Here is a 25597-nt window from a genome sequence, read left to right on the forward strand (position 1 = left end):
CCCGGCGCCCCCCCCTCTCCCCCCCCGGGAGCCCTCCCCCCCCCTCTCCCCCCCCTCTCCCCCACCTCTCATCCCGGCGCAGCTGTGCAACACCCGGGCGAACTCCACAAAGCTGTCAATGGCCCCGGCCAGGATGAGGTGACCCCGCCGCCCCGCGGGACAAGAGGTGACGGGAGGGGGCTGCCGCCAGGGGGCGTCCTGATACACACATACATACATATACACACACACACACACTTATGCACACACGGGATGGCGCTTCGGTGTGGGGAGATACTCATATGGTGGTAATGATGATGATGATGATGAAGGAGGAGCAAAAGTTCGACTGCCGACACGTTTTTGGAGTTGTCGGAGCTATTGCGGCGTATCGGCAGCAACTGCTGGACGGGGTTGGACGGGAGCATCACCGTTACGATGGTGATGATGTAAAACTAACCGAACCTAGCGAGAATCCGGCCTACATGAATGCAACTCTCGCTAACTACCTGGCGACAGACAGACAGACAGACAGACAGACAGACAGACAGAAAATCAAGCCGACACAAATCGACAGAGAAATAGGTTGGCAAACGAACAAATACAAACACAGGCAGACACACAGACAGACACACACACAGACACGGCCCTCCCGGACTCACTGCAAGGGTGTACGGGCGGCCCGCGGGGTTTGGCGGCGGCTGGTGCCGCACAGTCTGAAACGCACTGGCTGTAGCCGCACTGACGTTACCGGGGCTGGCAGCAGCAGCAGGACGACGAGGAAGACCACTACTGCTACTGCCGCCATCACCGATGGCACCACCATTGCTATTGCTGCTGCTACTGCTGTTGTTGTCGTCGACCCGGTTTGTGCACAGGGCAACGGCAGCAGCTCCACCTCTATATCCCGTCTGGTGGGTGCTACTGCCGCCGCTGGGGGTTCCGGAGTTCTTCCCTTTGCGAGTGCTACAGCCGCCAACGCTACTGCTACTGCTAATCCCGACACGCGCGCCGATGCTGCCTCCGCCGCCGCTGGTGATGCGGCTGCTAAAGGATAAGCTGCCACTACTGCCGCTGTACGGCGTCCGTACGCCAGGCCCGGAAGGAGTGGGCGCCGGCGCGGCGGCGGTATGTACGGCGCCAATGTCGGCCTCCGTCGGTACGACACGCTTGTCGAGGTACGGTGACGTGAACACCGCCAGGCTGCCGCTGCCAGTAATACTCGGGGCATTGGCGCCGCCGCCCCCCTCGCCACCACTTCTGCTGCCGTCCCCGTCGTCCTTGCTGCTGCTACTGCTGCTGCTAACGCTGCTCAAGTACGGCAGGGCCGCTCCGCTATCCTGACAGCCCACCGCGTTTCTTCCGCTCTCGCTGCTACTGCCAACAGAACTGCGGCTGCTGTTAATTCTACCGCCATCGATGCTGGCAGTAGCAGCAGTAGCTGGGTAGTAGCGAGTACCGGCGAACTGCAATAGGCTGACACGGGGCTCGACAGCGGCGGTAGCACCGGCGGCGCCGCCACCTTCGCTACAGCCGTCCTCTGATTCAGGTGTGACGTCCTCCTGCTTCCACGCATCCACCTCCGTAATGCCGTACATCACATCCCCACTGCTGGATCCTCCCGGCTCAGGTGTACGACGACGTAACCCTGGCTCGACACGGTCTCCCCTCCCCCCAAGCACCCACTCCCCCCCGTGGCCGATCCGCCCCGCATCCTTCTCAGCCGCCTCCGGCCCGTCGCCGTCGCCTCCGTTCCAGAACCCGCCTTCGCAACCCCCCCGCTGCCGTCGTACACTGTCGCCGCCGTCGCGGCTAGCATCGCCGTACTGTCCGGAAAAGAACGTTCCCTCCTTGTCTGGGTAGTAATCGGGTACGTCCTCGTCCCACGACGCCAGGGAGGGGAAGTAACGCTTCACACGGGCCGCGCCGCCGCTACCACTCCCGCCGCCGCCGCCGCTACCAGTGCAGGTGACGTCAGCAGACGACGGTGGAACCGCCGCCGCGGTGGCGGTGGCGGCTGCCGCCTGCTGCTGCAGCTGCATGAATTGTTGTTGTTGTTGTTGTGTGTCTGTATCGCTGAAATCACCACCCCCGCCGTCGCCGCCGCCGCCACCGAAGGCGTCGGCGGCCTCTCGGGCCTGAGCCGCTGCTGCTGCCGTCGCGGCCGCGGCCGCGGCCGCCGTCGCCGCCGCTACCGCCTCCTCCTCTGCCTCCGCCTGCTGTGTCGCCGCCGCCGCCGCCGCCGCGACGGTGGGCGCCTTCACTTCCAGTGCGTGTTTTTCGCTGTGTGCGATGACCAGCAACTGGTCCGCCGGGGCCAGTCGGCGGCTGTGAGGCGGGTTGAGCAGCAGGCGGCCGAAGCCGTCACCCGCGAGCAGGCCTGGCAAGGGGGTGGGAGGGTAAGATGAACCACTGAAGATTGGGGCAGATACCAGAGAGCTCGGGCGGTGGTGGGGGAGACCGAAACGTTTGTGTGAAGGTATAGAGCGTCGTGACAGTTGGGCAGGGTTGGGGGGTGGGATGGGGGGCTGGGACTGGGCCTTGTTATGGGTTCAAATCGGATTGGGATCTTTATACAGCGGTTTACCAGCGGTGGGGTGGTCATTAGGGTTTTGAAGCTGGAGCTCGCACCTTTACGGTGGGTGGTTGGTGTTTGGATGATGGGGAGATTGGGTGAGTGGATTATGTTGTGTGAGTGTGCGCTGTTGACGATGATGATGACGTGATTATGGTGATATTGGTCACGACGACGACGACGACGACGACGCAAGAAAACGATGTCTAGGAGGTCAACACCTCCAAAGCCGCAAAGTGCCGTACAAGCCCCAAACATGGCACAACGGACCAATCGGGCCTCCCCCCCCCCGCGGGGGAGATTGGGGGCTTTCCATCGACCCACCAATGACCAGCACATGTCGTTGTTGGAAAGCCGCGCGTACGACCGATCCAAACGAGCATCCCACCAAACCGGCATCACTGCGACTGCCAGCCCCCCGGCCCCCCTTCGAGCCGGCAGTTGATGACGATGAGGAGGGTGAGGAGGAGGAGGGTGAGGGTGAGGGTGAGGGGGGTGAGGGCCCTCCCTTGGCGGGTATGAGGTGGAGGTCATGGCCGCAACCCCGGACGTACTCGGCAAACCAGGTTCGACCCGCGAGCTTGGGCGGGGGGGAGCCGCGTGGGCGAAACACACTGTCCTGTAGGAGTGTGGGAGACGAGGGAGGGGGTTTGGACCTTGAGCGGGTAACACGTGTGTGTGTGTGTGTATTGCACCTCCTGGAGTTGCGTTACCCTCCAAAGGTGTAGCGGTGTAGTTGTGGGACAATGGGCTTTGTTTCCTGCCCTTCGCACCAGCTTGGCGGTGCCACACGAACGTACATACATACATACATACATACACACATACACAAACGCACACACAAAACAATACACACGTACAAGGGTGTGTCCAATCGTCCGTTGCTTCTTACGACGGACGATTATATATAACCATAACCAAGTTACAGTTGCTACAGTTGTGTACATATCAGTTGTCGTCAAACTGCTACTGCTGCTGCTCCCTCTGCTACAGCCCTCACGCACAATCCCCACTCACGCCACGTCACGATTAAACACATTCTCCCCCCCTTTTCCCCCCCAAGTTTCCCAGGACCCCAAACCTCCCTTTCCCCCCCCCCACCACCAAAATCGCCTCCCCAACCCCCCCTGCCCCTCCTCCCCCCCTACCTACCCGCAGCTCCTCCCCCCTTCCCCCTCCCCCTCCCCTGCCCCCGGGTTGGGCGGTGTGCAGGAGGTTCCCCAGCAGCGTGCTGGCCCCCGGACACAGCGCGGACAGGGCCAGCAGGCGGTGACGCATCTGCTCCACGCTCATCAGCACGTCCTGGTGTGCGTCCAGGAAGGGGGACACCTTGGCCAGGGAGGAGGCACGGAGGACCTGACGGGGCGTGTGCGTGTGTGTGTGTGTGTGTGTGTGTGTGTGTGTGTGTATAGCGGGGGCGGGGGTAGGGGAGAGGTTGCGTGTTGGGGTGGTGCGAGGGGGTGGAGGGGGGAAGGGCGTTTGTGTTTGTTGTTGTTTGCTGATAAGCATGAAGAGGAGGGAGCTGGCGAGTGCGAGGGGGTGTTTGCGGGGGGGTGTCACAAGCGAGTTACCAGGCCCCCTTTTGCTGTCCTCTCGCCCTCCCTAGTACCCTCTCCTCCCACCCAACCCTTTTCCCCCCCTCCTCCCCTCCCCCTCCTCATCACCTGCACGGTCAGCGGCACGCACTTCGTGTAGCTCTTGATGGCCCAAACCCGGAACAACACGTCCAGATCCTCCGCGGCCGCATCGTGCGCGAACCTGCCGGGGTGGGTGGAGGGGGGAGGGGAAGACGAACCACGAGCGAGTGAAGCTGATGACAAGGAAAGACTGCTGCGGCCGATGTAAAGAAGGCATAACTAAGCAGTCGGCGGTTGTGAAGAAGAAGTCATGAGGGGGGCTTCAAGATGAGGAAGGGAGGGTATTGAGGCAAAAGGAAAGGAAGACACGAAACCTCCTCCTCCGTATACACATCTACGCACATGTCGGAGGTTGTTTGCCGCGCCCGGCAACAAAGCACCACCACCAGTATTTGATCGCGCTACAAGCCAAGGGAAAAAGCGCAGCCCGCCACCCGCCTTCCCTCTTCCTTCCATTCATCCCCCTCCCCTCCCGCCGCCCTTCCTCCCCCTTCGCCACTCCAGAGGCCCCCGGTCCCCCCCCCAACCTGTCCCCCAGCACCAGCACCGCCGCCGCCGCCTCCGCCCGGCACCTCACGAGGTCCGCAGCACTCAGCACGCTGCCCTCCACCAGGCTGATGCGCTGCTCGTGGAGCTCCTGATAACATTAATACACACATGTACATGTATGTATGCATGTAAGGGGGAAAAGGGGGGGAAAGAGGGGAGGGGAAACCAGGTAAACACTACACAGCTATGGGGGGCTGCGGACGGTGACCTGAGCTGCACACCGTGCTGGGTCGCACTGCACCAACAGACACCAGGACTGCATCCTCCCCAACCACCACCACCCACGTTTTTATCCGTCCACGGTACGTTACGGTAGCCGCACTGCCTCCCTCTCCCCCTCGTCCCCCTCTACAACAGTTGTTTGCATCTTCCTTGTGCGGGTATGTGTGTATGTACGATGTGTGTATGATTCCCCTTCCCCCCTCACTCCCCCTGCACTTTGATGTCATCCTCTCCTGCGCGACCCCAACCCCAGCCCACACACACACATACATACACACGCACCTGGAACGCGACGAACTCGTACGACGGTTTGTTGCCCAGCACCATCAGGTGCACATTGTGGGGTACGAACCGCTGGTGGTGGACCTGGACATACAGACGGACATACGGACATGCATGGTGGCGGTGGCAGTGGTAGGTGCTGAACCCGAAAATGTCATATTGACTTCACAGAAGTCGGCAGACACCTGGGTGATGAGAAGGATGCATGAGGGTGGGGCTGCCAGAATCATATACCCCTCCCTCTGAAGTACAGCCTCCCCCTCCCCCCCTCCCCCCCTCCCTCCCCCCCTCCCCCTCCCCCCCTCCCTCCCCACCTGGTGGAAGAACTCCTCGGTCAGGTCCGCGAAGCCGCGGACCTCCGTCAGCCGGCTGCTGAGCAGAACCACGGGTCGGCCGGGGGTCAGTGTGCCCGCCGTGATGCGGCGTGACGCCAACTGGGCCCACAGCTGGGAGGTCCGGACAGGGATGAGCACCACACCCACCGCCATGAACACCAAAACGATCAAGCGGCCTGGGGGCGAAGGACGGGGGGGGGGGGGAAATAGGGGCTGTACTGTCAGTACGGGTACGAACAGCATACAAATCCATTTTCCATTCGCTGTGTTGTCTTGTGAAAGAAGCTCCGTATTTAATTCTTTCAAGTTTGCCCCATCACGCCCACCAAAGACGTACCACTATTGTGGGCTGCGTATGAAGTGTGTGGATGAATGAAGAATGCACAGTGTCTGAATTCCGTCAGCCTGGTGTGTCTGGGTGACGCAGCCAAGAGTGTGTGAGTCCTACCTGAACGGCACCTGGTCCGTCCGGATGCCTGTTTAGGGGCAGGTGCTCTCCAACACCGTTCCCACATCCCACGACTGGCCCCCCCCAAACCCCCTAATCCCCCCCTTCCACTACACCCCCACTCTCCCCCCTGACTCGCCGCCGCTCACCCGCCGTTGTCTTAACCACCACGTCTCCGTACCCCACCGTAGTCAGTGTGGTGGTCACGAAGTACAGCGCGTCATGCCAGGGCAGCCTCTCCACCGCCTGGACCAGAGAGGCGGATGTGAACAGCAGCGCCAACACGCTGGCCACAAGCTGTGCGCATTGGCAGGGGGAAAAGGGGAAAATGGGGATGTGTGCAAAGGTCAATGGAACACTGCTGAGGGGAAGGGGAGGAGGGGAAGAGGAAAGGCAATCATGTGATGACGCTAATGATGGTATTGCTGATAATGATATGATGATAATGGTGATGATAATGGTGATGATGGAAAACTGACCAAGGGGCAAACTGCCCCGACATCTAAGCAGGTGAAGGAGGGCCCCCCCCTACCTGCATCAGCCGCACGTTCACAGCCCCACTGAGGAGGGCGGAGCGACTCAGCTTCATGAGGGGCAGGTTGCCGGTCAGCAAACACAGCCGCAGCAGCCGGAGCGCCCTGAGGGGGAAAGGGGAAGGGGGGGGTGGCCGCCAGGCGAAGGAAGGAATTAGAGGAGGACGCAACAGAGCTATTGGGGGGGTTCAGTGTAGGGTTTTCCCTCCTTCCCCACCTCACTCCCTTCCCACCTCACTCCCTTCCCACCTCACTCCCTTCCCACCTCACTCCCTCCCCACCTCACTCCCTCCCCACCTCACTCCCACCCCACCTCACTCCCTCCCCACCTCACTCCCTCCCCACCTCACTCCCCACCTCACTTCCCTCCCCACCTCACTTCCCACCTGAAAATCCGAAACCACCTCAAATCCAGTCGTACACCCTGCAGCCCCACCCCCAGCCACCCCGCCCCGCATAGCTCCAGAAGCCCCGGGGCGAATGAAACCACATCCAGCAGGCTGTGCGGAGTGACCAGCATGTGCAGCCAGGAAGAACCCGCCGACTGAGGACGCAAATCACAACGGCGGTAGCAGCAGCAGGGGGAGATCAGGCGGGACGGTGGGTGGGTGGGTTCAGAAACGGGACCCGTGCAGGGTAGGGCTGTGTGTGTGTGGTACGTGGCATAGTGTGATGTGTATGGGACGGGGGCCCCCTCGTGCGGGGTGCTTCAGACCCTGCCACGGCAGTATGGGTCCGGTCACTCAAATACAGACCAATCACTCCAACCTGGTCGCGCTTCGTCATTATGAACTCCCACGAAGCTGCACTCCCGGGCTGCTCTTTTCTTTTGGTACGGAGCTGTACAGTGCCGTGCCGTACCTTGATTCTCGTCGCCATGTCGACCGCAAACACCACTGACAGGGCCAGATCGGCGGTGTGGCGCCATGACCCTCTGGCGGCGGGTTCGTATGTGCTCCAGATGTAAAGCGCCACAAAGGCTAGAGAGGCGGCCACCTGGCCCGCCTGGGTGGGGGGAGAGGGAAAGAGGGGCTTGTGAGCATGGACCTGTCGGCCGAGCCCAGGGGCTGCCAACCTTCCCAACACCTAAGGCTGCGACGCTATCTGACCTTGCGGGAACAACCCGTAGCGGTAGCGTAGCCACCTAATTGTCAAGTCTCAATGCTTCTATTTGGCCTCGGAAAGCTGTACTGGTAAATTTCGCTCCGAGCAGCACACGCGTACAGTATGTCTTGGCGTGAGAAGACGCCGGGCGAGGTTGATCCATTTCCTGTCCATCGCCCGCCGATTTATTTCCTCACGGCTTTGCATTACCTGCAGCAGCTGCCGCAGCTCTGGACCCCGCCGGAAAGTCCCCCGGAGCCTCGACAAACCCTCCTCCACGACCTGCGGCAACGAGAAACCGAAAACGCGTCACGGTATTCACGTGATGGCGGATTCCCTGAGCCTGAACAATTGGAGATTCGCATCCGGATTCCATCGATTCCATAGATAAATTAGAAATGGTGCAACACGGACGAAAAGCCGTTCGTCGACTATAACAGCTCACGAGTCGCCAAGGCAAAATCAAAAGAATAAAAGACAAAATTCGTTGTGCCGCACTGCAGGGAAGGAATCATGAATTGGCTGCCAACTCTTGCAATCTACACGTGACCGTTCGTGACACGTTAACGGTCATAAGACTTGCAACTCGTCCGGCCTACTTTCTCTATCCGATTATACACAAAACCTAGACATTCAATGTGACAAGTTCAATTTCCTTGCTCTAACAGGAGCAGGCAGCTGAATTGCAGCACGCGCATCCCTCCAAGCTAACCCTAATCCGGAACCAAGCTGTCGTCTCAAATAAGATTGCAGAAGCAAATACAACTTACTGATCCAATGATGGCAATCGCGCTACTGATTGCATATCCAACCGTTGGCGACTTGCTGTCGGCTGTCCCATGTCGAAAGGCAGCGGTGACGGTGTGGCAACTTCTCCGAGGAGTTCTGGCGTGCTTGATGGGAAGCTTTGTACCAAAGCTGGGCTTTGCCCACCGCTTACTTGCGGGCTGTGCGCTAGTGAATAAACGTGACAACATACAGCTGCTTTTTCTTAGTGCTCACATGTGTAATTTACGCAATGCCTCATTGACGTTCTTGTACACAATGCTGATGCGCGTTTAAGTATTGGCAAGTAGCTGGGTTTCACGTTTGCAACGGATTTCGTACTACGTGCAGCGCTTCGTTATGTTACAGTTTTGTTGTAATTGACCATTTATACCCCTGGAAGGGTCTACTAACGTTACCGCCTCCCGCCTTTTATCCGGCAGGATACTCAAGGCAGCGCATAGGCCTGAGTTCAAGAGTGGAAGTTCCGAAAGCACACGAGCAATGGTCGTGTCATCCAGCTTTCCCTTACACGCACTTTGCTTGGCCTAGACCAATCGCCGACATCCACTCGCTTGAATGCACACATCCTCTTCGTTCTATTAGCCATCCCCACGCGCCCTGCCCCTATCAGACTACTTCGCACGATCAAACTACCGCTGCTCATGACGACGTACTCGCCTACGGCTACAGCCGCATACCATGAAATGGTAGAGACTGTTGTTAAGCTGTCGACATGGATCCCACAGTTGATTTCTCACCCACGCAGCTTGAAACCAAGATGACATCTCCGCTCGAATTTTTGCAAAATCATAGGCATCCGCCTTGACTGAAGAGTAACCCGCTTCCGGTCAGTTATAACCGAAAGAGGCCGAATAACAGTCCGCAAGCTATTATGCTTAGAAGCACTTCCGGTGCACAATCGACGGACCACTCTCGTCGTACTCGCTCTTCGCGATCCACATTTGCTGGAAGGTCGACAAGGACGCCAGGATTGAACCACCAATCCACACAGAGTACTTGCGCTCCGGCGGGGCGACGACCTTGATCTTCATGGCAGACGGCGCAAGGGCCGTGATCTCCTTGGTCATGCGATCAGCGATGCCTGCAATTGTTCAACAGCACAGATCGCATTTGTCAAGGCACTGTGACCTTCACGGAGGACGATGGAGTTCAGGGGGAGCGATGCAACATGCAAGCCTCCAGATACTGACGGAATTCCATAGATCCGTCCGTGACATAGACGCTAAGAACCGCTTATTCATCCTCATAAGAGTTCCCCGAGCCCCAAACACCGTACCTCCTGTCTGTCCCGCGCTAACCCGGTTCTAATCGCTAATGCGATCACAACATGTCCTGAAGTCTAACAGTAGTATGCATTGCTTACCAGGGAACATGGTCGTTCCACCAGAGAGCACGATGTTGTTGTACAGATCCTTGCGGATATCGACATCGCACTTCATGATGCTGTTAAAGGTAGTGTCGTGGATACCGACCGCCTCCATGCCGATTAGGCTAGGGTTGTACAGCACCTCAGGGCAACGGAAGCGCTCGTTGCCAATTGTGATTGGCTGCAGGGAGAAAAGAGGGCAATTTTAACATTATGGACAACGACTTTTTTCGTGCAATGCCGACACAATCAAATGTATCTAAGCTGATCATCACCGAAAGTTTTAGGCTATTCGTCGGCGTCTAGCTACGGCCGCACCTGGCCATCAGGCAGCTCGTACGTCTTCTCAAGCGCCGAGCTGGAGGCTGCTGTTGCCATTTCCTGCTCGAAATCCAGCGCCACATAGCAGAGCTTCTCCTTGATGTCGCGCACGATTTCACGCTCAGCAGTGGTCGTGAATGAGTAACCACGCTCTGTAACGAAGGGAAGCCGTTCAACACAAGTCAAAACACACGACTCATAACCCATTTCTCGCGGTACGGTATTTTGGTCCCCCTATCCGAATGCCTCACCCATTAGAATCTTCATCAGGTAGTCCGTCAGGTCACGGCCGGCAAGGTCCAGACGCAGGATGGCGTGCGGCAGCGCGTAGCCTTCATAGATGGGCACCGTGTGGGTTACACCGTCACCGGAATCTAGAACGATACCCGTCGTACGACCGCTAGCATACAGCGACAGCACGGCCTGCAGTTGTCAGCATGAAGGACAGCAATTAAATATTACTTTCCTACTGTCATTAGTGGCAGTAGCTAGGGTTGCACCCTTAACAACTACCCCGACGCACGAAACATGATGCCACCCCAAGTGCGCAAATCGAAATGAGAGGGGTGAATCGAACAACAGCAATCGAGGTATTACTAAGTCCCCTCCCCCAATCGTCACCTGGATCGCCACATACATGGCAGGGACGTTGAAGGTCTCGAACATGATCTGCGCAAACGGAGATTATCGGGAGGCAAGCTTGGGAACGAACGCAACGGTATGTGCATAAAACAATATCCGTACCTGCGTCATCTTCTCACGGTTCGCCTTGGGATTAAGAGGCGCCTCCGTGAGAAGGACTGGGTGCTCCTACAGATTTGGGAAGGAAAGCAGTTGTCAATGTCGAACTGGTCCATAGCTGAAAGCCAAGGAAGCTAGTACGCAGACGCACCTCCGGTGCCACACGAAGCTCATTAAAGAAAGTGTGGTGCCAGATCTTCTCCATGTCATCCCAGTTGGTAACGATACCGTGCTCAATAGGGTAGCGCAACGTCAAGATACCACGCTTAGACTGTGCCTCGTCGCCCACGTAGGAATCCTGGCGAAAACAAAAAGATCATTATAAAAATGTCGAGGAGTCCGTGCCTGCATCGCCGTCATTCTATTCACCTTCTGCCCCATGCCGACCATCACACCCGTATGGCGGGGCCGACCAACAATGCTCGGAAACACAGCTCGTGGGGCATCATCACCAGCAAAGCCAGCCTACAAATCAGGGGCCACGTGTTAGATGCGATCCATCAAAAGCTCAGCAAGGCTGCGGGGTGGGCCTGGCCGGGCCCAACCGAGCAGCAGCCAGAAAACGTACCTTGACCATGCCCGAGCCGTTGTCGCACACCAGAGCAGAAACCTCGCCCTCCTCAGCCATTGTTGCTGCCCTGCATAAGCCCAGCGGTAAGACAGCATAGGTTGCATCGTTGGCGATCGAACATGGACAAGGCCCCGGACTTCATGTTATGGCAACGGAAGTTAATCCCCTTCTTATCCTGGGGCAGAAGGGCCTCGCAGCCACCAAACCTCCTAGCTGCGGCTGCCCGAACGCTAAACACGTCGCGCGTACCTTTTTTAGAAGGCTGTGCGAAGTCAAGGGCCGGTTGGTGCTGATAGTAACTGGTGCAAGGTAAAACAAGCAATCTGGATGATGATAGTTTATAGCTCGAGTGAAAAGGATGTCCTGTGCCGTACGTGAACGTATTGGCGGGATAATGTAAAGCCGCGAATATGCATCAACAAGCCCGGCTAATTATTCCTTTTTTTCGTTACGTTTGGTGTCTGGATCGTGACCGACTAGGGTCCATAAGACCTCTCTTCAAGCTTTCAAAAGCAAGCTTTCGAAATTTGCTTGATTGCGTTGCGGGGCCGGTGGAGACATGATACACAGGCCACTGGATAAGGCAGGAAGCTTTCCTTCAGTAATATGGTACTGCCAGACCACAAGGCCACGGCGGACTACTAGCCCGTGATCGGCCGTATCTTCCATAGGTTACCTTGCTTGGCCGGTAAGCTCTTGCCAATGAACAGCTACAAGCTGGCCCTACCGCTTGGTTATACTTGCTGAAGGAGGCCGCAGGAAGAGGATTGAAGCGCTTGGCCATTTGTGCTCGTTACCCGTGCGTTTATCACTATAGACATGGGATGCCGCTCAAGCAGCGAATCGCCCTCAGGACAAGGGAACACAGTGCTCGCCGTTTAAGTGCTGTCCGGCCTAATGCGGCACATCGGCCCCCAAAGCTAATCCCGTAAAGGGGGGTTGGGAGTAGGGACGGCACCCGAAGCTATGGTTGCGTCAGGGGTTCTTGTCATAAGTAAGGGAACACCATTTTATGGGAGTAGAAGCTGGGATCAAGGGGGGCCCAGCGTGGAAGATCAAGCGCTTGACGCCCTTCTCTCTGCCTGACTGAACCCTGTGAGTGCGTACGAGAATGTTTAGGCTGTACTTGCCATCCAAGAGCAAAATGGCCTGTTGAAAGCAGTGCTGCTTCCAAAGCCCGTACTTCTGGCTGATGTGGGGGTTGCTTAGGATTAGCCATATTACACCGGCAGTAGCACCTGCGGCTTATGTAACAGCCATGAGTTGGATACCAGCACCTGCCGTACAAGCGGCAAGCGAGCGAAACGCACATTAAGGGCATCCTAGGGCTCATGTTCATCCACGGACGGGAAGGATACGCGCGATGCGATTGTGCCATGGGAACCGCCTCGGCAACGCATTGGCAGATAGGCCAGGTATCTGGTACAGCAGCTCACCCACTCCTCGGCAGGGTAAAGAAGCATCCTTGCCTCCATCTCATTTTCATGGCAGGCGTGTTTAAGCTCCGTGGGAACTAGCCTCACCTCCGCAGTCACGAGCTAAACCGGTGGATAAGGAAGCAGCTCAGGCCTGCAACTGACAGGCCCCTGGATTTTGTTCTGCACATGGTTCCGAAATTTTCTTGAGAGGGAGGCCTCGTGTGATGATGACATGGCCTATGCACTATATACGCACTTGCCTGATGCTATACCGTGTCGCTCGTAATGCGCACACGGACACACCTAAAGCGGCGCAGCAAGTGGACAACAGTCGGAACAGGACGTCCGCAAAGGAACATGATGGGTCAAAGGCTTCTGGACTTGCATGTTGATCGCACTGATCGCAAGGCTAGCCTGTCGTGAAATAGCACGTGCGCTACAAACCGCCTGGTGGGCGGCAGAATTGAGGAGGGCAGCAGCATTTGGGCAGGTGGCCATGCCCACCTAGAGCCATTGATTTCCAGCCTACGGTCTTTATCAGGCGGCGAAATCGCCGAAACCACCTCCTCAAGCGTGCCACTTTCAGCATAGCTTTATGTAATATACATACGTCCTTCTCCCCCAACCCCCTCAAAGGCCCGTCTGTAGGAAGGCATGGGGTTCTCCAGCTGAATTCACTGCCTGTGCAGTGCCCCGCAGACACACGATGGCATGGAGCTAATACCAAATATCCAATATCATTTGATTGCAATCGTAGGGAAGATAATAGGGGGGATCCGCTGCGTGCGGTGCCCGTGGGTCGTGCCACGCCGACCGTGGTGTTTCATCAACTTTGCAGTGTTGTTACGGAAATCGCAATTGAAAACTAGGATATTATTACATGCGAGTTCACGGAAAAATGTTTTCTGCGGGCGAATTCCTCCACGAGCTGCCGCACGTTACGGATTTTATCCTCCAAAAAACTCTCTGCACTATTGGTTTGGCTTCGTTCTTCAAATTGCAGTTTCCTTTGGTTAAGATATATAGGTTTTAATCAAATTCATACCTAGAGTTGGTTGGGCGAATAGACTAATGCATCTGACCGCCCACTCCTCTCTGACAGCCTTTACAAGGCGAGGGCACGAGCCTAGACAACTAGCCCATGTAATTGTTCCATCGTCTCAAACATCTCTGCCTCGCGTGCCTTCAGCTCGGATTAACAATGCACGGCGTGCAAGGGTTGTTTACGTTGCGGGTGCGTTTAAGAGCTGCGGTGCTCGCAATGTCCCGATGAAGAAACACTACATTGCCCGAGCTGTACCCAATTCGTAATTCTCTGTGACAAAGTTTGATTATGATGCCCTGCTCCTGCCCAATATGTTTGCCGGCTTTCAGGCGCGTACGGAGACTTTATGGAGCGGGAGCGCAAGACGAATGCTGATGTAGGACTGTCTGGGTTGGCAGTTCGCCATAACCCTTACCCACGTTCCGCCCACGCCCATGAAGCCTCAAATGAAGCAAAGCCTGGGACGATCCGTAGGGTGACACGTCTCCCCGGCCTCATCACCCGTCATTTCACCCTCTAATTCGCGTCATAGCCCTCCCCACTCCCCGTCGTTCCTCTGGCCTGCTGTGCGTGCAATTATGGCGACACCCAAGAATGCCCAATTCGGAGAACGGGCTTTAGGTCACTTCGAAGGATCTTGGTGCAACCAAAGCCTCCTTAGCAGCGGCTTCTTCCCCCAAACACCTCCGCGTCCCCGTGTCATACCCACACGCCACATACTGTCTGTCCCCACGCACCTGCGCTAGCTGTCTGCCCGGGCGCCGGCTTTTGGTTATTTGCATTGCCCCCGATCTGGGCCGCATGCTTCCCCAGTCCTGCGGGGGCCTGCAGAACCAGAGCCTCCCCGCCTCCCCGCTCCGGCGCCGCCACACAAAAGTAGCCTTCAGTAGACTCATCAGCCGCACACATCCACACCCGCACCTCCTGTATACGACCAGATCCTAGTTTGGTGGAACCGTGAAAGACGCATGAGGCCATCCACAAAGGACCACCTCCGCGGTCCGCCGGCGGTCCCGATCCCAAGCGGACCAGTGTCGGCAGTCAGTCCCTAGAGTGCGTAGAGTACCTAGAGCCAGCTCTGAGGGGGGCAAAGAGGTTCACTATGTACCGGTACTGCGGTGTGCGGAGGACTTGGGGTTTTACTCGGGGGTTGACTCTTTTTGACACCAGAGTGTGCGGGTGGGGCGGGAGGGGGGAGAAGAGACGGTGAAGTCCCTCGGGAGTGAGTGAGACCCATTGCGCGCGGGAATTGTCGGTCTTCTGGACCGTCAGGTGGCCTCTGCGTGCTGCCGTCAGCACGGCGTGAGAGGAGAAAAAGGCGGGGCACCTGAACCGGTCCAAGACCCTTGGAATCGTGAAGAAGAGGAAGAACAACAACAACAACAACAACACCCTAACACACACCTTTACGCTCACAGCTAAAGAGAGCTCTTGCGCCGATCAGCTTGACAACCTCCCGCACTATCGTCACATAACTTGGCGCATTCTTGCTGTCGCCCTGCGAAAAAATGTCCCTCTCCACCTCTTCGCCAGATCACGGCGATTCGTGGCGAGGTGGATGCGGCCATGGCGGCCGTCAAGTCCCGGCTGAGTCAGGCGGCCGGGGGGGGTTCCGGTTCCCGAGGCGCTGCGGAGCGGGACCCCGCGCTGGCGGTCCGGGCGGAGCGGCTCAAGGCCAAACTGAAGAACGCCATCGGGGTCATGCAGGAGGGGCTTGTGGAGCGAGACGCCGAGGTGCGAGGGGGGGGAGGGGGAGGGGGAGGGCCCGGGAGGGGAGGGGGAGGGGGAGGGCCCGGGAGGGGAAGAGGGAGAGGGAGGGGGAGGGCCCGGGAGGGGAGGGGGTAAACGAGGTAAGCGAACATGCAAGAGGTGGGGAGGGGAAGCGTTGAGAGGGAGAAGAGTGTGCGGTGTGCGGGTTTAGGGGAATCGCATTTGACGAGGAGGTTGTGGCGAGGGGAGAGGAGGGGGGTTTGTGGGCGGGTGGGGCTGGTGGCGGCTGGTGGCGGCTGGCGGGTTCTTCACAGCGCTTTCTGTTCTTCCGCTCATCTTCCTACTTTCCTGCACCCCTTCCGGCACCCCCACTTAACCCCCCACTCCCGGACTTCATTATCCCGATTGCCATCCTACCAGCATCCTTTTCTCTCTCTCTCTCTCTCTCTCTCTCTCTCTCTCGCATGCCATCCTGCAGAGGTGTCGGATTTTGAGCTTCTCCATATACATTAATGATTCCCCTCCTTCCCAACCCACCCCATCCGCAACACCCACATCTACACACACGCTCACGCTCACGACTTGGCTCTTTGCCCCCGGAGCATGTGATACTCCGTTCCCCATTTTTTTATATCCACACGTTCGCGCTCTCTTCCAGGTGCGCCTGCTGCTCCTGGCCGCCATGGCGGGAGAGCACATCCTGCTGATCGGGCCGCCGGGTACCGCCAAGTCGGAGGTGGGCCGCCGCCTCAACACCCTGGTGGACGGAACCTACTTTGAGCGGCTGCTCACCAGGTTCTCTGTACCCGAGGTGGGTAGGAGGAGGGGAGGCGGGTGGCTGAGGGGGCGGGAGGGAGGCGGTTGGAGGGAACGTAGGTGGGGGGACGTAGGTGGGGGAAAGGGGCTCTGCTTTCGTGCTCGTGGCGCCGCTTGACATTGTTCAATATCGTCACCGTGTTCTCTCTCGTCCCCCTCTGCCACTCGTTTGTGGTTCGTCTTTCCCCCATCTTTTACGTGCTTAGACTTTCCCCCATCTTTCCGTCTATCCCCGGTATCTGCTTACCCCCACCCACCCACCCCGCCCTCCTCCCGCCCTCCTCCCGCCCGCATTTCCCTCTTATCAGGAGCTATTTGGGCCGCTGTCAATGCGCGCTCTGGAGAACGACGAATACATCCGCCAGGTGGGGCGATGTGTGCGCGTGTCAAGGCACAACTGCTCAAACCCCCAACTGCCATGTATTTCTAACTGTCAACCACCTAACTGTGAAAACCCCCAACTGCCTGCGTGATAATCTTCCTCTTCCCAGGTGGATGGCTACCTGCCCACCGCGGAGGTCGCATTCATTGATGAAATTTTCAAGGTGCGGCGCCGTACATGTAGCTACCGTACATTGGGCGGGATGGGAGGGTTTCGCGCCCTGATGATGTGGGTCCTCGGTTCTGCGCCATCAGACCGAAGCCGAGCGGGCTTTCTAGGGTTTGTGTGTGGGGGGGGGGAAGGGGGGAAAAGGAAGGGGGAGGAGAAGGCGTGGCGGTGCGGGGAGGAGGAGAAGTTGGTTCCCGGCTGGTTGGAAGGAAGCGGGTTTGATACAGTGTTGGGTGCTGAAACACATTCGGTGTCAATCCATTTATCCGTGGTGCCCCCGGACACACAAACAGACAGACAGACTCAACCTTTGAAACCCAAGGGGCGGGCCCTGCTTCTCGTCTTGGTTGGGGCATTGTCCTCCCTCCCTCCCTCCCCTTCTCCCCCCCTGTTGGATTTGCATCTCGTACATTGTGTTTTTCCCTCTCTTCCACTTTCCCTCCAACTAGGGGCCCTGGTGGTGCCACCCACAACACAATCCCTAACCCCCCTGCCCCCCTACCTCCTCTTCCCCTCCTTCCTCCACCCCCCTTCGACCAGGCAAACTCCGCCATCCTCAATACGCTGCTCACCGTCATCAACGAGCGACTCTTCGACAACGGAAACAAGCGAACACCCGTGCCTCTCATAAGCATGGTGCGGGAGAGAAGACGGGGAAGCGCGGGGGGAAGTACGGCAGTGCAAGCAGTCACTCATACATAGATGAACCTACACAGGAACCTACCATGGAACGTACCTTTCCCCTGCTAGCGCGCTTATCACACGACGTTAGTCGCTTGCTTTCGTTCAGCGCAGGACATTGTACGGCTGCTTTGTACGGCATATTTTTTTCTTCTTTCTTCCCGGTGTATGTCCCTCTGCCCCCTGAGTTGCCCCGCCCTTTCTGCTAACCCCACCTCAATTCCCTTCCCCTGCATTCCTTTTTTCTTTTTCCGCTCCCTCTTTCCCCCTCGCTGGAGAACAGGTGGGGGCCTCCAACGAGTTGCCGGAGAGCGAGGAGCTCGATGCATTGTACGACCGTTTCCTTGTACGGCGGCAAGTACGGCAGGTGTCGCCCGCAGGCGTTGCGCAGATGCTGACGTACTACTCGGGCTCTGAGGCTGTAGGCGGCGCCGGCATTTCCCGTCGTGTGGACCCGGCCCTCCGTCTCACCCGCGAAGACATTGTTGGCTGCAAGGCGGCGGCGCTGTCCTCCGTACGAGTGCCGCAGAGCGTCATTCAGCTGGTCACAGACCTGCGGATTCACCTGCAGGTCTGCGAGTAGGGGAGGGGGGAGGAGGAGGAGGAGGGTTGAAGGAGGAGAGGAGAGGAGAAGAGGGAAGTCAAGGCGAGGGTGGGGGACGCGGAGGGGCTTTCCGGAAATGAAGACCACTCGGGCTCTGGGGGCGTCAGACGGGAATATGACCAAGGTGGTGGTGGTGTGTGTGTGTGTGTGTGTGTTGGCGGGGGGAAATATGGAGGGGGGCCGGAGAAACACCAGCGGGCACTGTGCCCCGGCGGGGCCGTGACGTCACCCAATTTGAACCGCAGGAGAAGATGTGAAACCCGGTTGGCTGGGTGGCTGGGGGTGAGGGGTTGAGGGAGGGAGATTCCCCTGCTGCTGCCGCTTGATGAGGGGGGAGGGCGAGGGGGAGGAATGTGCGGGATGTCGTGTCGGCAGGAAGAGTCGAGCGGAGGGGGAGGTGGTGGGGTAGATGTTTACACAGATGGATGTACATGATTGCGTGTATGTATGTGTATGTGTGTACCGCGTACATGCGGTGGTGGTGAGACCCGCCGAGCCCTTTCCGACCGGGGGGGGAAGGCAAGGGGCGGGGAGGTTGGGTTTGTGTTGTGGAGGAAACACGACGTGCGAAGGAAATGGAACGAGGAAAAAGGCTCTGTGTGTGTATGTGTGTGAGCGGGAAGCAGTCACCGTTGGCGCTGGTGGCGGGTGGGGAGATGTGCCCTCCTGCCGCGGGTGATGGCATCTTCCCCTCTTAGCTGCGGCTACCTCCCTCCCTCTCTCCACCCCCCTCTTGACTTGGAAGTGCAAATATGTTTCCCTCCCTCCTGCCTCCCGCCCGCCCGCCCTCCAGGAGCGGTTCGAGCCCCCCGTCTACGTGTCGGATCGCCGTCTGGTGAAGTCCATACAGCTGCTGCAGGTGTGTGTGGGGGGGGGGTGGGGAGTGGGGGGGAGGGCAGGAGGTGAGAGGGGGAGTGCGGGGCAGCCTGTCGGCCAAGGGGGGCCCAACTGGCTGACGGAGCTTGCGGACCTTGCTGCCGTACAGGAGGGACACGAGGGGAGGCGAGCGGGATGGGAAACAGATTGTAGCATCCACACACACAAACATACAGACAGAGAGATGGACAGACCCCATTTCTTTCCCTCAAAACCCCAAAACTCTAAGGCCTAACCCACCACCCACCCACCCACTGTGCCCTTTTTGCCATCACCTTGGTTACCATCACCTCCTCCTCCTCCTCCCCTTACCCGCCTTCCATTCCTCCCCAGGTGGCAGCGTACTGCAACGGCCGCGACACGGTTTCGGAGTACGACTGTTTGTTGTTGCAGCACGTGTTGTGGCAGCGCCCGGAGCAGTCGGACCGCATCCATGACCGCATTATTAGTCACCTGTCCGTGGATGACGGGCTAAAGCAGGTGATTGGGATGGGGATGTGGTGGTGGTGGGGGGGGGTGGGGGTGGGGGACGGAACGGAAGTGTGGAGGTGTGGAGCAGTGTTTTTAAAACTTTTTTCCGATGGTAATCCTTTAGTGACCAAGTGGTTACTGCGGGGGTTTTCCTTGGTAACCACCTTGCGAATCTTTTCCCCCAAGCGAGTATATGCTGAACAGGAGCCCACTAGAACCATGCATCCAAAGATCCAACTTTGACGCTATGTACGCCAACGTGTTCCCGAGCCAAGCTCAGTAGAGCATCACTGCTCCCATCCAAGCGTCGAAAACATTTCTAGGTGGTCCCCACTACCCGGGGGGGTCTGTGGCCCCCATTTCCTGGCGACCACCACCTGGTTCTACTACTGGCAGCTGACTCTAAGAAACATTTCCCAGTGAACTTTTTTCTCAGTAACCACTTGCTCACCACGTAGTAACCACTTTTGAAAACACTGGTGTGGAGTATTGTACCGGGGGTGGGGGAAGGCGGTGGGGATCCAGTGGGCTGTGTAAATGGAGGAGGCGTGAGGTGGTTTTGCCTTGCTTCTTCCTCACCACCTTTCCGAACATCCCCTAATCCCACCCAACCCCCTTCGCACACACGCTTAGAAAAGACCCTCTAGCCCTCCGCTCTGCTTTCCTCCTCCTCCTCCTCTTCCTCCTGCTCCTCCTCCTCCTCGCCGACAGGTCCAGTACCTGCTAGGCGGGCTATTCAGTCGGGCATGTCGCTCTCTGGGCAATGCGGACAAGCTGGCGGATATCAAGGTGGGCCGGTATTGAGGTGGGGGGGAGGGGGGAATGGGAGCGCTGGGGTGCCTGAGGGGGGGGAGAAATAAGGAAAGCCGCAGCAGCGGGTGGGGGGGGGGGCGATTAGGGAGCTGGTTGGGTTTTGAGCTTGTGTATCTGTATATATGTGTGTATGCATCGTGTATGAATGAGCTGAGCCGTGAGGTATACAGGTTGAGGACTGTTTGTGTATACCTGTCCATCTGTCTGTCTGTGAGGATGCAGGGCGTAGTAAGGGGGTTTAGGTCGCGTGTGTGGTCTGGTTGGTGGCGTATTCATCGTGTGTGTGGGGGGGGGGAGGAGGAGGAGGAGGCGGGGGCGGGGGCCTGTTGCTCCGGGGGCTCCGGGTTGAGGGCCCTGCAGCAGCAGCAGCAGCGGCACCCCCTGTTGAGGACTACGGCACAGGAGGTTTGGGGGGTGGGGTAGGGGTTAGCGTTTGCGCGGGGTCGGGGTCGGGACCAGGGCCCCTTGGGTGCGAACCCCCTTTGTGTTGCCTGCCTTCGCGGTGGGGTGGGGGGGAGCGAGGCAGCTGAGCAGCAACGTGAAGGGAGGCTGCCTGGGGCGCGAACTGTGTGATGTCCTTGTTGCGACGTGTTGATGTCCGAATCCGTTGTCCTCCCGCTTCCTACCCCACCCTCTCCCCTCCCTTCCCCCCTTTTTAACTACAAGTAATTCCCTCATTGCAGCTCCAGTCGAGCCGCCTCTTGAATTTCCCTTTCCCTCCACCTCCCCCCACACACACACGTCTTTCCCCCCCCACACACACCCCATACCCCCCACACCCTCAGTCCGAGGTGAATGGCCTGGTCCAGCTGCTGTCCGACAAGTACCAACAGGTGGCGGGTAACCTCACCGGTGAGCGGTGCAGTCGGAGGGGAGGGGAGGGGGAGAGGTCGGTTGCACTCGTTGTTTCCTTGCCACGGCTGTGCTACCACCACTATCACCCTTCGCTCCCAAACAGCTTGGCAGCGGCATTAAACAACCCGACCGCTCCCTCGCCCCGCCCCAACCCACTCCATGCTCGTACTTACAATGTACTCCCTCCTCCTCCTCCTTCTCCTGCTGCTGCCCTCCACGCCCCGGGCCACGACAGAGACCATTTCCCGCCGGGCAGTCCAGCAGCACACAGCACAGCAGTAAACCACCATACCATACCAAATTAGGTCGGGAAGGGGGTGTGGGGGGGAGAGGGACTCTTCCCCTGGCCGGCCCTTCCCCACCCCCTCCCAACTCCCCTCCTCCCGTAGGGTGACATGACGTCAACACACACACACACACACACAGCGCCGGCAGTTCGTATTCCCAGCACCCCCCTCCCCTCCCCTTTCCTCTCTGCAGGCGGCTTTCCCGTCGTCCTGGACAACTTGTGGTTGAGCAGTGAGGAGAGCGCTGCAGTAGCCACAGCGCTGGAGCCCAAGCTGGTCAAGACCAGAGCTGCGGTGGAGCAGGTGCGAGTGTGTGTGTGTGTGTGTTTTTGGTGTGTGTGTGTGTGTGTGTGTTGGTGTGTGTGTGTGTTGGTGTGTGTAGAGGGGGGGGAGGGAAGATGAGGGGTTGGGACTTGGTTTGGTCGGTCGGTCTACCGAACCGACTTACTGCGGGAGCTGCTGCTGCTGGGGTACCCGTCGAGACACAGACACACACACAGACAGACTCACAGGGGGCCAACCTCAGTGCCCAGGTGGCGCACCGCAGCTGGGCTCGCTTGTGAGGACTCCCTCTGGTCCCCTGCCTCCCCACTCCGCTTTTCCCTTTTAGCACGTGGACTCCCCCGCTCTCCCCCCTTTCCCTCTCCCCCTTGACTCGTATTGTCAAACTCTGAACTACGGTACGGCACACCAACGAACTAAACTGAGGAGTTTAGCCGGAGGGTCCCCCCCTCCAGGGTGCCTGAGGGCGGTGGGTTACCAGCCCTAGAACCCTAACCCCTGGGGTCGTGTCGCATGCCCTTCAGGTTCTGTACGACGTGTTGACTCTGGAGGTGGCCCTCCAGTTCGGGTCCGACCCGGTGACTCTGGCCAACCTGATGCCCCGGCAGTGGGCGGACTTCATCCGCAATAGCGATATCGGGGACGTGAAGCCCATTGGTACGACACCGCTGGCGGGGATGATGAGGAAGCCGTGAGGGACAGGAGGAGCAGGAGGAGGAGGAGGAGGAGGAGGAGGGCCTTGGCCAGAGCTGGGGAGGCATGGCGGGATGGGGAAGGGGCGGGAAGAGAGTGAGGCTGAGTACTGCGGTGGACAAGGTGATGTAGGTGGTGCTGGTGCCGGTGCTGGTTAGGGAGCGCTAGGGGCTGGCAAGAACCAACAGCGTACCAACTACCTTACTGCGGCAGCGAGTTAAGAGAGGTTGAGAGGGGGGAGGTTTGAGAGGGGGGTTCTGCAGAGGGGTAAATGATGGCGGGGATGGGGGTTATGTAGTAGCCCGTGATGGGTAGTGGCTTCGTTTGCCTGAGGTAGGTTTTCGTGTGTGGCATATGCCGAGGAATGGGGGACAGAGGGTTGGGGAGGAGAGAAGGTGCACGGGTGTAAGAAACTTGACATGGCTGACTCCTGTTTAGGTGGGGGGAGTGGAGCTAAACAATGATCGTGAATGGAGGGAGGAGGAGATTGGGTGGTGGCGGCGGTGCAAGTTGATGCGTCCCTTAGCGTCAGGCCTGGCCCTGCAAACCCACACCTCCCCCCCCTCCCCACAGCCAGCTCGTCCATGCATGAGTGCCATGTCGCAGTGAGTGAGCGTTTTCTTGGGTGGTGCCGTACTTTAGAGCGGAGAGGGACCGCCTACTAAGGCCGGGCGGCCATGCGTCTTCTCCCTATCGGTTACTATGGACTATCGGCTTCAATGGACCTGTGATCAATCCGACAGGTTGCAGGTAGGCAACTCGGACAGCTATCGCCCCACCTCTACCTCCCTTTTCTTGGTGTGAAACATGGCACGTGGCGCATGCGTGATGATGCCCGGGGGAGGTGATGAGGTTGCATCTCTCTCGACATGTGGTGAGGGTGCAGCGGGAAGGGGGTTGTGAGGGTCCTGTCGGCACCTTGATGCGGCTGCGGCACCTGCGGCACCTGGTGATGCTGTGTTCGGACATCGGCACATGCTGGTACTGTTGTTGCTGCTGCTACTGCTGCCGCTGCCGGCGCCAAGCTCCCAGGCATTTGCGAGGGCAGGCGTTCTGCAGGTGTGATACGAAATGGGTGTGTGCTGCACAAATCGTCGTGCAATGCGATGTACGGATGTAAAGGAATACGGATTATGGGTTTGCATGTGGAGATCTGGGAAGATGTGGGCGCCGCCCATGTGGGCGTATCGCTAAATGGGTGCCGCGACTGTACAGTGTATCCGGACGGACCGGCTGTCACTGGCTCCGAGCGAGTAGATGAATGGATGGATGGGTGCTGCTATCGCTACTGCTGCTGCTGCTGGTGTCGCCGCATGAAACAGCTGTAGAGGCCCCTCCTTCACAACCCGCCCTGAGCGCGACCCGGGGACTGAACTAGGGCAACAGCGGCAACTGACAGTAGTTCGTTAGTTAGTTAGTTAGGGAAAATGGACACGTGGTTGAAGTTACTAGCTACGGCCTGTCCAAGATGCGCAGATGCTCCCGGAGACACAAAACAAAGTTCGCTTTGACAAAATTTGCAAAATGTCATCGTGAAGGAAGGGAAAACGTCACCCACATCACATGCACCCACAAGCGCGCCTCCGAGAATCGGGGCCCTGCAGCTTGCACCTCACTAAAACACCAGCGGTAACTGCCTGGCGCGATTATAACGGACGCCGTACAGCTTAGCTGGACTCTGGTCCTCCCACAGCACTTCCTCCTCCATTCGTCCGGGCACACCGTATGCGGCATTGGGTCGCCGGCTCATATGCAACGCATGCGCCCTGTTTGCTCATCCCTCACCCTCCGTCCATGAGAGCGACTAGCCACCCATCAGTGGTCGGGGAGCCTGCAATGCGTGCAAAGGTGCAATCTGTAATAAAACCTTCGTGCACTGCACCTGACATACTGCAGCTCCCGTATATTATATTAATCACACCTTTAGTTCAAGGTCACCAATGAATTGCCACCATCAATTATGATCGCCAACCTTTGCCGCTGCTGCTCCAGGCCCAGCATTGCAGCTTCGCCAAGCCTGACTCGTCTGATGAGCTGGGGCAATTGCGACTTTACGATTATTCATTCTTGAACGTGAGCTGCTTCTCTCTTTTGATTTTGTGGGGCGCTGGAACAAGAAGAAGACGCTTTGTAGAGAGGCGTTCATCTGGCATGTATGTGTAGCGCTCTATCGTATTAGCTAGCGAGAGAAGGGCCTTCCGTTCTCTTGCGTCCTGTTCTCTAGTCCACTTGTCCGTTCTCCGGCCCAAGCACTGGCGTATTGTTTTCCCTCTCCAGAAACCGCCTAGAGAGAGAACTGCAGTTTGGCTATCTTCCCCTCCCTCCAGATATTTCCCCCGCAACAGGTTTGGCTAATAAATGGTTGGCTGGTGCGAGCTCGTCGTCCGTTCTAGATTGCATTTACCTCCTTTCGCGCTTTAGAGGGAGGTCCGGTACCCTCTAAAAATGAAAGGGCCCACAGCCCCTGACAGCGTAACGATGACTTCCCAAGGGGGGGAAGCGGCAATGGAGACGGAGTTTGAATCCCCATCGGGGCCTGACTGACCTGACCTGAAGTGACACGGCTATTGCTTGGGGACGACAATGAAGGCGATCCTGAGAATATGTTAGTTACAAGATGTCAGTCATGATGATGGGCCTTACTCCAACAAAAGGCGACGAAAAGGCCGTGTCCAAGCCCTTGCTGACCAGAACAGCAGGAGCTAGCTCGCGGGGAATAAAACTCCAAGCACCAACATTTAGGGTACCGTAGAGTACCGCCCCAGGATACGCCAGCTTCTCTCGGTTAATTCTGTACGGCGAGCGAGTTGTAGGGCGGCAGTCGTACTAAAGGTCCGCACCCAGCAGCCAGCTAACACGCTGTGGTGCTATGCCCCTTCAACCTGGAGGATCTGACTGTGACGTGGTCGCCGTACAACATCGTACACATGTCTACAGTTAGCATTCCTTCCTAGACCAGCCATAAGCGACGAAAGGGCCGAAAGATCAATCAGGCAAAAAGGACAGCGCGCCTTATCCATGCACCCACGTACACCCATTCAAAC

At 58.0% G+C, this 25597-nt stretch overlaps 3 protein-coding genes across 3 annotated transcripts in view; 1 reads left to right on the forward strand and 2 right to left on the reverse strand.

Annotated features, from left to right (window-relative positions):
* The window catches only part of VOLCADRAFT_106827 (uncharacterized protein), a gene marked incomplete at its 3' end in the record, with an annotated part of 12199 nt that extends 4253 nt beyond the window's left edge, over window positions 1-7946 (reverse strand). Inside the window, exons 1-15 of the mRNA XM_002955489.1 lie at window positions 7875-7946; window positions 7422-7565; window positions 6947-7104; window positions 6560-6665; window positions 6177-6324; window positions 5559-5755; window positions 5355-5429; window positions 5245-5316; window positions 4719-4828; window positions 4219-4312; window positions 3707-3910; window positions 3109-3173; window positions 878-2307; window positions 642-709; window positions 66-198 (exon numbers count right to left, since the gene is read on the reverse strand). Coding sequence (XP_002955535.1) covers window positions 66-198; window positions 642-709; window positions 878-2307; window positions 3109-3173; window positions 3707-3910; window positions 4219-4312; window positions 4719-4828; window positions 5245-5316; window positions 5355-5429; window positions 5559-5755; window positions 6177-6324; window positions 6560-6665; window positions 6947-7104; window positions 7422-7439 — 2878 coding nt within the window. The 5' untranslated portion in view covers window positions 7440-7565; window positions 7875-7946. The remainder of the gene's footprint in view (window positions 1-65; window positions 199-641; window positions 710-877; window positions 2308-3108; window positions 3174-3706; window positions 3911-4218; window positions 4313-4718; window positions 4829-5244; window positions 5317-5354; window positions 5430-5558; window positions 5756-6176; window positions 6325-6559; window positions 6666-6946; window positions 7105-7421; window positions 7566-7874) is intronic.
* Window positions 7947-8569: 623 nt separating this feature from the next.
* actA (uncharacterized protein) lies at window positions 8570-11757 on the reverse strand. The gene is made up of 10 exons (XM_002955490.1): window positions 11702-11757; window positions 11450-11519; window positions 11251-11346; window positions 11033-11179; window positions 10885-10950; window positions 10762-10809; window positions 10392-10563; window positions 10138-10292; window positions 9817-10000; window positions 8570-9534 (listed from the first exon to the last, which is right to left on the reverse strand). Exons 2-10 carry the CDS (start codon window positions 11507-11509, stop codon window positions 9329-9331), a joined length of 1134 nt encoding a protein of 377 aa, XP_002955536.1. The 5' UTR covers window positions 11510-11519; window positions 11702-11757; the 3' UTR covers window positions 8570-9328.
* Window positions 11758-14071: 2314 nt separating this feature from the next.
* VOLCADRAFT_96404 (uncharacterized protein) lies at window positions 14072-25507 on the forward strand (the record flags this gene model as incomplete). The annotated part of the gene is made up of 16 exons (XM_002955447.1): window positions 14072-14104; window positions 15449-15649; window positions 16284-16436; window positions 16750-16806; window positions 16933-16986; window positions 17532-17627; window positions 17956-18243; window positions 19070-19135; window positions 19486-19632; window positions 20335-20412; window positions 21222-21288; window positions 21772-21881; window positions 22385-22517; window positions 23127-23158; window positions 24546-24626; window positions 25442-25507. 16 exons carry the CDS (start codon window positions 14072-14074, stop codon window positions 25505-25507), a joined length of 1662 nt encoding a protein of 553 aa, XP_002955493.1.
* Window positions 25508-25597: the final 90 nt, after the last annotated feature.

The sequence above is a fragment of the Volvox carteri genome (assembly GCF_000143455.1).
Source record: "Volvox carteri f. nagariensis unplaced genomic scaffold VOLCAscaffold_52, whole genome shotgun sequence".
Taxonomy (NCBI): domain Eukaryota; kingdom Viridiplantae; phylum Chlorophyta; class Chlorophyceae; order Chlamydomonadales; family Volvocaceae; genus Volvox; species Volvox carteri.